The 14,413-nt window shown below is 43.8% G+C and overlaps 1 protein-coding gene across 1 annotated transcript; it reads left to right on the top strand.

Moving 5' to 3' along the window:
• Window positions 1-1,574: 1,574 nt before the first annotated feature.
• On the top strand, window positions 1,575-2,193 carry LOC119354391 (agamous-like MADS-box protein AGL29). Its single transcript, XM_037621129.1, has one exon. It carries the CDS (start codon window positions 1,579-1,581, stop codon window positions 2,191-2,193), a length of 615 nt encoding a protein of 204 aa, XP_037477026.1. The 5' UTR covers window positions 1,575-1,578.
• Window positions 2,194-14,413: the final 12,220 nt, after the last annotated feature.

Raw genomic sequence — 14,413 nt, 5'->3', positions numbered from 1 at the left:
TGCCACCACACCACCCCGCATGTAAGGGGCCAGTGCGACGCTCCGGTGGCATTGCTACCCCCTTAGGGCCCCCGTCCCGCCTAACCCTGGAGCGGTTGACCACGAGATCTAGCCCTTTGACTTTTCATGGACGGGCTTTGAATAGTGGACCTTTCCACCCGGTTGTGCCAGGTCAGCTCAAAGGGACACCTGGGAGCAACATCCGGGCCAAACCGACAGCTACATCCCCTCCGTGTAGACCCGATGCGTCCGTTTTCCCCCTCCAGGTGCCGGCGGCGGCGCCGTCCGTTAAGGGGGCCACGCCCCGGAGATGCGTGCCGCCTCTTCGAACATGCCACAACACCATCCGGTTGTGGTAGGTCATCCCATAGAAACACTTGAGAGCAACGTCCCCTCCGTATAGACCCGATGCTGGTGGCGGTGCCGTCCGTGAGGGGGGCACACCGCGGACGTGAGGGGGCCACACTCCGGAGACGGGTGCCGGGCGTTTGCAACCGCCACTCAACTTCTGTCGCATATCTGTTTTTGATTTTAATAAAATTTAAGGACCTATATTCAAAAGAACATGACAGCATATTATTAATGTGCTCGAAAAAAAATATAAACTATATATATATATTCATAATCTATGGAAAAAATTACAAACTACATATATATTCATATAATACTTAAAAAAGCATGAAAACATATTTTTTAAAAAGCATAAAAACATATGCAAAAAAAACGTATGTAAAAAAAGCATTAAAACATATGCAAAAAAAAGTATGTAAAAAAAATAGCTATGCCGACGGCAAAGCCGTCGGCATAGATACGGCAGGGTTCTGGTGGGCGCCGTGCCGCGGATCGGTGACGTGGCAACTATGCCGACGGCTGCCGTCGGCATACCTACGCTGCGGATCGGTGACGTGGCATGCGGAGATATGCCGACGGCCGCCCGTCCCAACCGTCGGCATAGGTTTGACGGCGTTAGCCGCTCGTCACGGGTGGGGTCGCCGGGCCCGCCGTTATTCCGACGGCTGATTTATGCCGACGGCTGCTGTCGGCATGTCTGCGCCTAGGTCGACGGCCGTTCTGTGCCGACGGCAGCCGTCGGTATAGATCCATGTAAGCCGACGGCCAATATAAGCCGACGGCCAAGACTAGGCTGTCGGCATATCTCAAACTAGGCCGACGGCAGCCGTAGGCATAGGTTTGGCCGTCGGCGTATGCCCGTTTTCCGGTAGTGTCGATGGGCTGTTTCAGCGTAGATATACAGTCGCATTACCACAAATATAGCCTAAATAAGAAACAAACATGCAGCCTTTACTGGTTTGGAAATGTGACAACTCATCGGTTGTCACCATCTCATCATGTCATCAATGTTCCTAGCTCATCCGTGAAGCAGAGATGAGGATCGGATATGCACCCCCGTGATGAATTGGCACGGCCAAATCCTCATCTCAACTCTTCTCGTCGCCTATAAAACAGACGCCCCAGAGCTGTAGCAAGGCAGATCACAGACCTCAAAGTTCTCAGCTGTCCTCCTCCAAATAATCAAACACTCTGAGAGAGGGCGCAAAGGTTTTAGGGTGGGTTGCAATGGGGCGGAAGAAGATCGTAATCCGGCGCATCGAGAACAAGGCTGCACGGGACATCTGCTTCTCCAAGCGCCGGCAGGGGCTGTTTCGCAAGGCGAACGAACTGGCCGTCATGTGCGGCGCCCAGGTGGCCGCCGTCGTCTATTCCCCGGCCGGCAAGGCCTATTCCTTCGGCCACCCCTCCGCCGAGGACATCGTCGACTGCTTCCTCCGCCCCGCGGAGCAGGCCGGGGCGGCGGGGGCTGGCATGGGCGCCGCCGTCGTCCCGGACCGGCTGGCAGAGCTGCAACAGAAGTACAACAAGCTGTGCACGGAGCAGAGCGCGGTGGAGAAGCGGAAGGAGCGCTGGGGGGAGGCCATAGCGAAGGGTCGCGCGGAGGGGAGCCAGGCGGCGGCGTGGCTGGACGCAGTCGCAGACCAGCGCGACATGGGGGACGCGGACATGCTGGCCTGCATGGCTTCGCTGAGGGAGGCGCAGGTCACCGTGGCGGCGGGCGTCAACCAGGTCCTCCAGGACGGTCGCCGTGACCGGGAGCGGGAGGCAGCCCTCGCACCCCTGCCGCCACAGCTACTCGCCGGCGGCGGTGGCTTTGAGCTCGGTGGGACGGGGCCATGATGGCGGTTATGCCAACGCCAGGGTTCGCGGTCGGAGGCGGGTTTGAGCTCGGTGGCACCAGCGCCGACGGCGGGATGGAGGAGCTAATGACGGTGATCGCAGGCTTCGGTGGGCTTGAGCTGGATGGCACTAGCCTGAATGGAGGGATGGACCAGATGGTCACGGTGATGCCAACGCCGGGGTTCGTAGGCGGAGTGGGGTGTGAGCCAGATCCTTGGTTTGAGCTCGGTGGCACCAGCGCCAGCGGCCGGATGGATGACGTGATGACGGCGATCGCCGGCGGCGCTGGGTTTGAGCTGGGTGGCATCAGCGTGAATGGAGGGACGGAGCATTCACCAGCGTGGGTTTGATCTGGATGCAGCATATGTATTTCTATTTTTCCCTCTTTGTTTCTCTTGTTGCGGTGCATCGGCAACCCAACATAGTGGCTTGCATTCTTCTGTATCCATTACGCCGAATTAATGAAAATACAAGCCTTTTTTTATTATTCTATTTTACAGCATGATTTTTGAATAGTTTACAAAAACGTTTTTTCCTTGTTGAACCATTGGCTTCTAACTTTCTCATCTATCTAGCTGCTTAAACAGGAAAGATGTCATGGGGAAAATATACCAATAAACATACTTTAGCATTTGTCTATTGTGCCAATCGATGAATCATACTAAATAAATATACTTGTTTCTTACATTAAGAAATACTTGTTTCTTAACAAGAAAATCTCTATAAAAGATCATATGTGGAAACGCGTGCACACACACAAGTAATAACAACATACATATATAGTCCGAGAAAATGAAGGATAAGAACCATAACATGGATGCTGTTGACACTAAATTTACTGGCTACCCTGAATTTAACCGATAGCTAGTTGTCCTAGATTCGTTGCATCTCATTGCAAGATCAGGATTATTATTTATGGTAGAAAATTAATATGATTGTCCAACAATAAATAAATAGTTTTTTAGGGTAACAAATAAAATAAAATAAAACAGGGTAAGGCAATGCCCGGTCTGCCACAAGGAGTCAAGCTATGAAAGGATTGCACATACGTTCAACATGCTAAGCACTCTTCCTAAAAACATGTCGTAAATCTCAAGATGATATGCCGGCCCAGTCTCTCGAAAGCACTCATAGGGGTAGGGTGGTGTGCGTGTTTGCGTTATAGTGGTGAGTGTATGCGTGTATGTATGAGCACTTGCGTCTGTACTGTGTTAAAAAAACATGTTTGCCACTTGAACTTGGTTTTCAAAATGAGGGTAATGACTTGCTCAAAGTAAAACCAGAGAACCATCTCATATTGAACTAGCAAACGTAGTAGGCTTAGGTCCAAAAATAAAGAAAGTTAGGTATCATGCATATTATTTCAAAAAACCATGCTGATAAAAAAATGATTTGCTAGTGCAAACATACCATGATAATTATTACCGTGCGATGATTTGCTAGTGCTTTCATAAAGGAAATACAGGGTTTGCTAGTGCCAAGAAAAAAAGCCATTCTCAACCTGGATTAAAATCAAAATATACTTAGATCTACTCAACTAAACAAAGTCCGACGTACATGTATCTGTAAAAATCACGTTGATGAGATAAAAGTGTCAGAGATACCTTAAAATTTATTACCTTATGTTAACGTCATCCAGATCCATCTTCCTCGCCATCGGTGAAAGCTAGGAAAGCCATTGATTCGAATAACATCTCTATCGATCTATAATCTTGTGCCTAACTCTAGAATTTAGTTTTATTGATGTTGGGAAATATTTTGAAGTTTCTATTCGTGAGATGGACTCTTATCTATTGGACAACAGATAAGAGTGCATCACAAGCAGAAACTTCAAAACAACACAACATTAAACATCAATCCAATTAAATTGCAGAGTTAGGCACGAGATGGTAGGTCGGGCATACTAAACCTGGATTAAAAACAAAATATACTTAGATCGAAACAACTAAACAAAGTCTAATGCCAATTATATTTGTAAAAATCATGTTGAAACAACACACATTACCTGGTCTCAAATTACTTGTCTTAGATCTGTCTAGATACAAATACATCCGTATATAGACAAATCTGAGACAAGTAATTGGGGTCGGAGGGAGTACATGGCATCTTTCATGTTTAAGTAGCAATATGAGAACGATAGAAGCCAATAGTTTAACAATAAAAAACACTTTTGTAAACTATTAAAAGTTATGCCAAAAAATAGAATAATAGAAAGGCTTGTATTTTCATTAATTCGGCGCAATGGATACAGAACACAGTACAAGCCACTATGTTGGATACACGCTGCAACAGGAAAAACACAAATACATATGCATCATCTCGATAGCTAGCTAGGTGGATACGGGACCGCCTTCTAGAAGCACGATGCATATGACTAGAACAAGACAGAAAATTTCTTGAAGGCATTAAATGAAATTATTGATAAATGATCGAAGATGGCATTGGATCTCTCTGTAGATTGGAGCCATGCACGTCCCTCCATGCTTGTGTTGGCAGAATGAATGGACTCAGGCGGACTCGGACAACTAGTTTCGGATTCGACCTCGTTTTCTTCTTAGTTGGTGAAGTTGTCGTGCGGCCCGGACTTGTGATTCGCCATCTCCATTCTGGCGGTGAACCCTCCGGTGGCATCGACGTCATCATCTCCATTCCAGTAGCGAGCACTGGTAGCGGTGGCAACACAGTCAGCGTCTGATGCTGATGTTGCATCTCCATTCCGGCGGTGAACCCCGACGGGGTTGGCATCCCTGACATCATCTGCTATTGCATACTCTCCATTCCAACAACGAACCCTGAGGTGGTGGCATCGCCATCATCATCATCTGCTACTTAATCATCATGTGCACCCCTCCGTCCACGCTGGTGCCACCGAACTCAACGCCATAGCCGTCGGCGAGCCACGTCAGCTGTGGCATTGCCGTAATCATATGCTGCTGATGAAAGTTCTCCTCCATCCTGCCATTCGCACTGGTGCAACCGAGCTCAAACTCACCGCCGCCGGCGATCGCCGTCATCATCTCCTCCGGTGAATCGCCAGCGGCGGTGGGTTTAAGCTCGGTTGCACCAGCGTGAATGGCGGGATGGAAGAGAACTTTTAGCAACAACAGATGATGATGGCCATGCCACATCTGCCGGGGCTCGCCAGCGGGTATGGGTTTGAGCTCGGCGGCACCAGTGCGGACAGAGGGATGTACGAGATGATTAAGCATCATATGATGATGGAGATGATGATGATGATGATGATGATGCCACCACCTCCGGGGCCCTCTACTGGAACGGAGATTATCCAGCAGCAGACGATGTCGGGGTGATGCCAACGTCGTCGAGGTTCGTCGGTGGAATGGAGATGCAACAGTAGCAGAAGACATTGACTGCGTTGCCACCATTGCTGGTGTTTGCCACTGGAACGGAGATGACGACGTCGCCACTGGCTCCGGGGTTCACCGCTGGAATGGAGATGATGCATCAGGAGCCCGGGCCACACGGCAGCTTCCCCAACTGAGAACAAGATGAGGTCGAATCCGAAACCAGCCGCCCGAGTCCGATTTAGTCCATCCATTCTGTCGACTCAAGCATGGATGCACGTGCATGGCTCCGATCTACAAAGAGATCCAACGCTATCTTCGATCATTTAGCAATAATTTCATTGTTTATTACCTTCTAGAAATTTTCTGTCTCGTTTTAGTCACATGCATCGTGCTTCTAGAAGGCGGTCTCGTATCCACCTAGCTAGCTATCTCGATGATCCATATGTACTTGTGTTTTTCCTTTTTTGTTTCTCCTGTTGTGGTGCGTAGCATACCCAACATAGTGGTACTGTGTTCTGTATCCATTGCACCGAATTAATGAAAATACATGGCTTTCTATTTTTCGGCATGATTTTTTAATAGTTTACAAAAATGTTTTTTCTTATTAAACTATTGGCTTCTATCTTTCTCATCTAGCTACTTAAACAGGAAAGATGTCATGTACTCCCTTCGTCCCCAATTACTTATTTTATATTTGTCTAGATACGGATGTATCTAGACATTAAATACATCTGTATCTAGACAAATCTAAGACACGTTAATTTTAGACGGGGTAATAGAAAATATACCAATGAACTTGTTTGGCCTTTTTTTATATAGAAGATACACACAAATAATAACAGCATCCCTATATAGTCCTAGCAAAAGAAGGATAAGAACCATGGCATGGATGTTGTCGACACTAAATTTACTAGCTAGTTGTCCTGGATTCGTTGCATCTCATCGCAAAATCAGGATTATTATTGATGGTAGAAAATTAATACGATCCTCCAACAATAAATAAAGAGATTTTTAGGGTAACAAATAAAATAAAATAAAATTTAGGAAACAAATAAACAGATAGATGTGATGAGACACAAAATATAGTAAAAATTAGACCAAAACAGGGTAAGGCAATGCGAGATGCAGGCTGGGCTTTTAGGCATGCGAACCTTTAGTCTCATGACAAGGGCTATTACCTCGTCTGCCACAGAGAGTCGAGCTATGAAAGGATTGCACATACATCCAACATGCTAAGCACTCTTCCTAAGAAACATGTTTGCCTCTCGAACTTGGTTCTTGAAAAGAGGGCAATGACTTGCTCAAACTAAAACCAGAGAAACATATAACATTGAACTAGCAAACATAGTAGGCTTAGATCCAAAAATAAACAACGTTATGTATCATGCATATTCTTTCAAAAAAAAACATGTCGATAAAATAAATGATTTGCTAGTGCAAGCATACCGTGATAATTATTACCTTACGATGATTCTCTAGTGCTTTCATAAAGTAAATAAAGGATTTTCTATTGCCAAGGGAAAAACATTCTCTACCCGGATTAAAAACAAAATGTACTTAGATCTACTTAACTAAACAAAGTCCGATGCACATGTATTTGTAAAAATCATGTTGATGAGACAAAAGTGTCAACTATTGTATAGATACCTTCAAATTTATTACCTTATCTTGACATCATCCAGATCCATCTTTCTCGCCATCGGTGCAAGCTAGGAAAGCCGCTGATTTGAATAACATCTTTATCGATCTACATCTTGTGCCTCACTCTGGAATTTAGTTTTATTGATGTTTGATGTTGGGAACTATTTCGAAGTTTTTGTTCTCTTCATGAGATGCACTCTTATCTATTGGACAACAGATAAGAGTATATCACAAACAGAAAATTGGAAACAACAGACCATTAAACATCTATCCAACTAAATTGTAGAGTTAGGCACAATACGGTAGGTCATAAAGGAAAGGGCTTGGTAGTGCCAGGAGAAAACATACTGAACCTGGATTAAAAACAAAGTATATACTTAGATCGATTCAACTAAACAAAGTCTTAAGCCACATATATTTGTAAAAATCATGTTGATGAGACAAAAGGATATAGACATCCTAAAATTTATTACCTTATGTTGACATCATTCGGATCTATCTATCTCCGCATTGGTCTAGGATGAGAAATCCGCTGATGAATTTCAAGCCGCGGTGCGCCCAATCGAATGGACTCCACCACAAAGATATGCACTCCACACGCAGGAAAAGTTGCGCATACAATTCATGATGTATGCTAGATATGCCGGTTAATAATGTCACCGGACAGGCGCCTCTCGAGCGGCAAACGATGAGCTCGCCACCTATTGACGAAGAGAACAACAAACTCGCCAGAGAAGATGAAAGGTGACAGTGTCACGATGAGAGGAACGCCGGAAGAAGAGGAAAAGGATGAGTGCGCCGCAAAAGGTTGAGAATGAGGCGTGGGGGTTGGGTGTTGAGTTGCGTTAGGGTTTGGGCGGGCATATATAGCACTTTGTGTATTCGTGTAGATGGTTGGATCGAGATCTAATGGCTATAGATCTGACATCCGTTTAATCTATTTTGAGTGGCTGTGAATGGTTAGTGCATGTTTTTTAAAATAAACCTTTATTTAATTGGGAATATAATTCTAATCCATGTCACCTTCACCATCGTCCCAGGGGTTGGTATTTAGACATGGCACTCACAAATCATACAACATAATATGTGAAATATATTTTATTATAATTTGATAGCCACGTGTTGAGCTAGGAAAAAAGGCACAAAATTAGACAACCAATGGGGAGATGTCCCCCAGTCATTTTTTGCGGCAACAACGATGCTATTCTCTGGCCGATCACTGCACGACCCTAATCAAGTGGTCTGTTGTAGTTTAGTTCTATGAATGGATATTGGTGTCGTGTGCATAGCAACACTCTTCTCTGGCAATTTGTACTTCTTCACTGACGGAGCAGTGTCCATCATTGCGAACATGCCGGTAGTTTTATTTTGGATATTATTCGTCTCTAGGATTTTCAATCGGCCCAAGGCTTCGATCATGGCTTCTTCTTCTCCGAGACGTGGTCTAGCTCGACCTTAGCATGATGACTTCCCGACCATGGGATACAATGTCAGGCTGACTCCGGCAGCGAAGTGACAACGGCGGGCACTAGGATGGCATGGTTGCAAGTTGTAACTTCCTTATTTTGAGTGTCTTCTTATATCATTGGAAGTCCTTTGATATAAATCCAGTCTCTTATATTCCCAAAATGAAATTAGACGAGTAGTCCCACAACATCTGTATCGTACATCAAACAATGGTTTATCTTTTCCTTTTCTTTTTTGCAGGGAATCATACAATGTTTGTCATGCATACATAGTGTCACAACAGAAAATCAAGACCATGCATGGGCAAACTGTTGGGGAACGCAGCATTTCAAAAAATTTCCTACGATCACACAAGATCTATTTAGGAGATGCATAGCAACGAGAGGGGAGGGTGTTTCCACGTACCCTCGTAGACCGAAAGCGAACGCGTTTAGTAACACGGTTGATGTAGTCAAACGTCTTCACGATCCAACCGATCCAAGTACCGAACGTACAACACCTCCGTGTTCAGCACACGTTCAGCTCGATGACATCCCTCGAGCTCTTGATCCAGTTGAGGACGAGGGAGAGTTTCGTCAGCACGACGGCGTGGCGACGGTGATGATAAAGTTAACGGCGCACGGCTTCGCCTAAGCACTACGACTATATGACCGAGGTGTGCAACTATGGAGGGGGGCACCGTACACGGCTAAGACAAATCTTGGAGTCCTTTGGGGTGCCCCCTGCCCACGTATATAAAGGAGGGAGGGAGAGAGGCCAGCCCTCCTAGGGGCGCGCCAAGTGTAGGGAGTCCTACTAGGACTCCCAAGTCCTAGTAGGATTCCCTTTCCTTTTCGGAGTAGGAAAGAAGGAAAGGAGGGAGAGGGAGAAGGAAAGGGGGGCCGCACCTCGACCCCTTGTCCAATTCGGTTTGGGCACGGGGGAGGCGCGCGCCACCTCGTGGCCCTTCTTCCCTCTCTCCACTAGAGCCAAATAAGGCCCATTAACTTCCCCCGGCGAATTCCTGTAACTCTCCGTTACTTCGAAAAATACCCGAATCACTCAAAACCATTCTGATGTCCGAATATAGCCTTCCAATATATCGATCTTTACCTCTCGACCATTTCGGGACTCCTCTTCATGTCCGTGATCTCATCCGAGACTCCTAACAAACTTCGGTCATCAAATCACATAACTCATAATATAAATCTCATCGAACATTAAGCGTGCGGACCCTACGGGTTCGAGAACTATGTAGACATGACCGAGACACATCTCCGGTCAATAAACAATAGCGGAACCTGGATGCTCATATTGGCTCCTACATATTCTACGAAGATCTTTAATGGTCAAACCGCATAAAAACATACGGCGTTCCCTTTGTCATTTATATGTTACTTGCCCGAGATTCGATCGTCGGTATCATCATACCTAGTTCAATCTCGTTATTGGCAAGTCTCTTTACTCATTCCGTAATGCATCATCCCGTAACTAACTCATTAGTCACATTGCTTTCAAGGCTTATAGTGATGTGCATAACCGAGAGGGCCCAGAGATACTCTCCGATACACGGAGTGACAAATCCTAATCTTGAACTATGGCAACTCAATAAACACCATCGGAGACACCTGTAGAGCATCTTTATAATCACCCAGTTACATTGTGACGTTTGATAGCACAAAAAGTGTTCCTTCAGTATTCGGGAGTTGCATAATCTCATAGTCAGATGAACTTGTATAAGTCATGAAGAAAGCAATAGCAATAAAACTTAACAATCATTATGCTAAGCTAACGGATGGGCCTTTGTCCATCACATCATTCTCCTAATGATGTGATCTCATTCATCATATGACAACACATGTCTATGGTCAGGAAACTTAACCATCTTTGATTAATGAGCTAGTCAAGTAGAGGCATACTAGGGACACTTTGTTTTGTCTATGTATCAACACATGTATCAAGTTTCCGGTTAATACAATTCTAGCATGAATAATAAACATTTATCATGATATAAGGAAATATAAACAACAACTTTATTATTGCCTCTAGGGCATATTTCCTTCAGTCTCCCACTTGCATTAGAGTCAATAATCTAGTTCACATCGTCATGTGATTTAATACCAATAGTTCACATCTTTATGTTATTAGTTCACATCGCCATGTGACTAATACCCAAAGGGTTTTACTAGAGTCAATAATCTAGTTCACATCGCTATGTGATTAACACCCAAAGAGTACTAAGGTGTGATCATGTTTTGCTTGTGAGAGAAGCTTAGTCAATGGGTCTGTCACATTCAGAGCCGTATTTATTTTGCAATTTCTATTCCAACAATGCTCTGCATGGAGCTACTCTAGCTTATTGCTCCCACTTTCAATATGTATCCAGATTGAGACTCAAAGTCATTCGTATCGGTGTAAAATCTTGCATTGATGCAACTCTTCACGATGAACTCTTTATCACCTCCATAACTGAGAAATATCTCCTTAGTCTTCTAAGGATAATTTTGACTGTTGTCTAGTGATCCACTCCTGGATCAATATCGTACCCCCTTGCCAAATTCATGGCAAGGTACACAATAGGTTTGGTACACAGCATAGCATACTTTATAGAACCTATGGCTGAGGCATAGGGAATGACTTTCATTCTCTTTCTATTTTCTGCCATGGTCGTGTTTTGAGTCTTACTCAACTTTAAACCTTGCAATACAGGCAAGAAATCCTTCTTTGACTGTTCCATTTTGAACTACTTCAAAATCTTGTCAAGGTATGTACTCAGTGAAAAATCTTATCAAGCGTCTTGATCTATCTCCATAGATCTTGATGCCCAATATGTAAGCAGCTTCACCGAGGTCTTTCTTTGAAAAACTCCTTTCAAACACTCCTTTGTGCTTTCCAGAAAATTCTACATCATTTCCGATCAACAATATGGCATTCACATATACTCATCAGAAAGGCTGTAGTGCTCCCACTCACTTTCTTGTAAATACAGGCTTCACCACAAGTCTGTATAAATCTATATGATTTGATCAACTCCGAGATGCTTGCACCAGTCAATAGATGAATCGCCGGAGCTTGCACATTTTGGTAGCACCTTTAGGATTGACAAAACCTTTTGGTTGTATCATATACAACTCTTCTTTAATAAATCCATTAAGAAATTCAGTTTTGACATCCATTTGTCAGATTTCATAAAATCTGGCAATTGCTAACATGATTCGAACAGACTTTAAGCATCGATACGAGTGAGAAAATCTCATCGTAGTCAACACCTTGAACTTGTCAAAAACCCTTTTCGACAAGTCGAGCTTTGTAGATAGTAACACTACTATCAGCGTCCGTCTTCCTCTTGAAGATCCATTTATTCTCAATGGCTTGCCGATCATCGGGCAAGTCGACCAAAGTCCACACTTTGTTCTCATACATGGATTCTATCTCAGATTTCAGGGCCTCAAGCCATCTGTCGGAATCTGGGCTCATCATTGCTTCCTCATAGTTCATAGGTTCATCATGGTCTAGTAACGTGACTTCCAGATCAGGATTACCATGCCACTCTAGTGTGGATCACACTCTGGTTGATCTACGAGGTTCGGTAGTAACTTGATCTAAAGTTTCATGATCATCATCATTAACTTCCTTAGTAATTGGTGTAGGCATCACTAGATATGATGTCTGTGATGAACCATTTTCCAATTCGAGAGAAGGTACAACTACCTCATCAAGTTCTACTTTCCTCCCACTCACTTCTTTCGAGAGAAACTCCTTCTCTAGAAAGGATCTATTCTTAGCAACGAATATCTTGCCTTTGGATCTGTGAGAGAAGGTGTACCCAACAGTCTCCTTTGAGTATCCTATGAAGACACATTTCTCTGATTTGGGTTCGAGCTTATCAGGTTGAAGCTTTTTCACATAAGCATCGCAGCCCCAAACTTTAAGAAACGACAGCTTAGGTTTCTTGCCAAACCACAGTTCATATAATGTCATCTCAACGGATTTAGATGGTGCCCTATTTAACGTGAATGCAGCTATCTCTAATGCATAACCCCAAAATGATAGTGGTAAATCGGTTAGAGACATCATAGATCGTACCATATCTAATAAAGTACGGTTACGACGTTCGGACACACCATTACGCTGTGGTGTTCCAGGTGGCATGGGTTGTGAAACTATTCCACATTGTTTCAAATGAAGACCAAACTCACAACTCAAATATTCACCTCCATGATCAGATCGTAGAAACTTTATTTTCTTGTTACGATGATTTTCCACTTCACTCTGAAATTCTTTGAATTTTTTTCAGACTTGTGTTTCATCAAGTAGATATACCCATATCTTCTCAAATCATCTATGAAGGTCAGAAAATAACGATACCCACCGCGAGCCTCAATACTCATCGAACCGCATACATTAGTATGTATTATTTCAAATAAGTCATTTGCTCACTCCATTGTTCCGGAGAACGGAGTTCTAGTCATCATGCCCACGAGGCATGGTTCGCAAGCATCAAGTGATTCCAAAAGCCCATCAGCATGGAGTTTCTTCATGCGCTTTACACAAATATGACCTAAACGGCAGTGCCACAAATATGTTGCACTACTATTATCAACTTTGCATCTTTTGGCATTAATATTATGAATATGTGTATAACCACGATTGAGATTCAACAAACCATTCACATTGGGTGTATGACCATTGAAGTTTTTATTCATGTAAATAGAACATTAATTATTCTCTGGCTTAAATGAATGACCGTATTGCAATAAACATGATCCAATCATATTCATGCTCAATGCAAACATCAAATAACATTTATTTAGGTTCAACACTAATCCCGAAGGTAAAGGGAGTATGCGATGGTGATTGCTACGTCTTGAGCTTGCGTTGGTTTTCCCCGAAGAGGAAGGGATGATGCAGCAGAGTAGCATAAGTATTTCCCTTAGTTTTTGAGAACCAAGGTATCAATCCAGTAGGAGGCCACGCTCAAGTCCCTCGTACCTGCACAAAACGATAGCTACTCGCAACCAACGCGATTAGGGGTTGTCAAGCCCTTCACGGTCACTTACGAGAGTGAGATCTGATAGATATAATATTTTTGGTATAAAGATGCAAAGTAAAAAGTAAAGGAAAAGTAAAAAGCAAAGCAAGATTAAAGTGATGGAGATTGATATGATGAGAATAGACCCGGGGGCCATAGTTTTCACTAGTGGCTTCTCTCAAGAGCATAAGTATTCTACGGTGGGTGAACAAATTATTGTTGAGCAATTGACAGAATTGAGCATAGTTATGAGAATATCTAGGCATGATCATGTATATAGGCATCACGTCCGTGACAAGTAGACCGAAACGATTCTGCATCTACTACTATTACTCCACTCATCGACTGCTATCCAGCAAGCATCTAGAGTATTAAGTTAAAAACAGAGTAACGCCTTAAGCAAGATGACATTATGTAGAGAGATAAATTCATGCAATATGAAATAAACCCCATCTTGTTATCCTCGATGGCAACGATGCAAATACGTGCCTTGCTGCCACTTCTGTCACTGGGAAAGGACACCGCAAGATCGAACCCAAAGCTAAGCACTTCTCCAATGGCAAGAACTACCAATCTAGTTGGCCAAACCAAACGGATAATTCAAAGAGACTTGCAAAGATAACCAATCATACATAAAAGAATTCAGAGAAGATTCAAATATTATTCATAGATAGACTTGATCATAAACCCACAATTCATCGGTCTCAACAAACACACCGCAAAAAGAAGATTACATCGAATAGATCTCCACAAGAGAGGGGGATAACTTTGTATTGAGATTCAAAGAGAGAGA

This window comes from Triticum dicoccoides, chromosome 1A (assembly GCF_002162155.2).
Source record: "Triticum dicoccoides isolate Atlit2015 ecotype Zavitan chromosome 1A, WEW_v2.0, whole genome shotgun sequence".
In the NCBI taxonomy this organism is placed as follows: Eukaryota; Viridiplantae; Streptophyta; class Magnoliopsida; order Poales; family Poaceae; genus Triticum; species Triticum dicoccoides.
Note: the sequence above shows the minus strand (reverse complement) of the source record. Positions and strands in the feature narration are given on the sequence as shown.

Bases quoted from the DNA above. Each gene is read 5' to 3' on its own strand.
- LOC119354391 (XM_037621129.1), top strand. From the start codon at position 1,579: ATGGGGCGGAAGAAGATCGTAATCCGGCGCATCGAGAACAAGGCTGCA.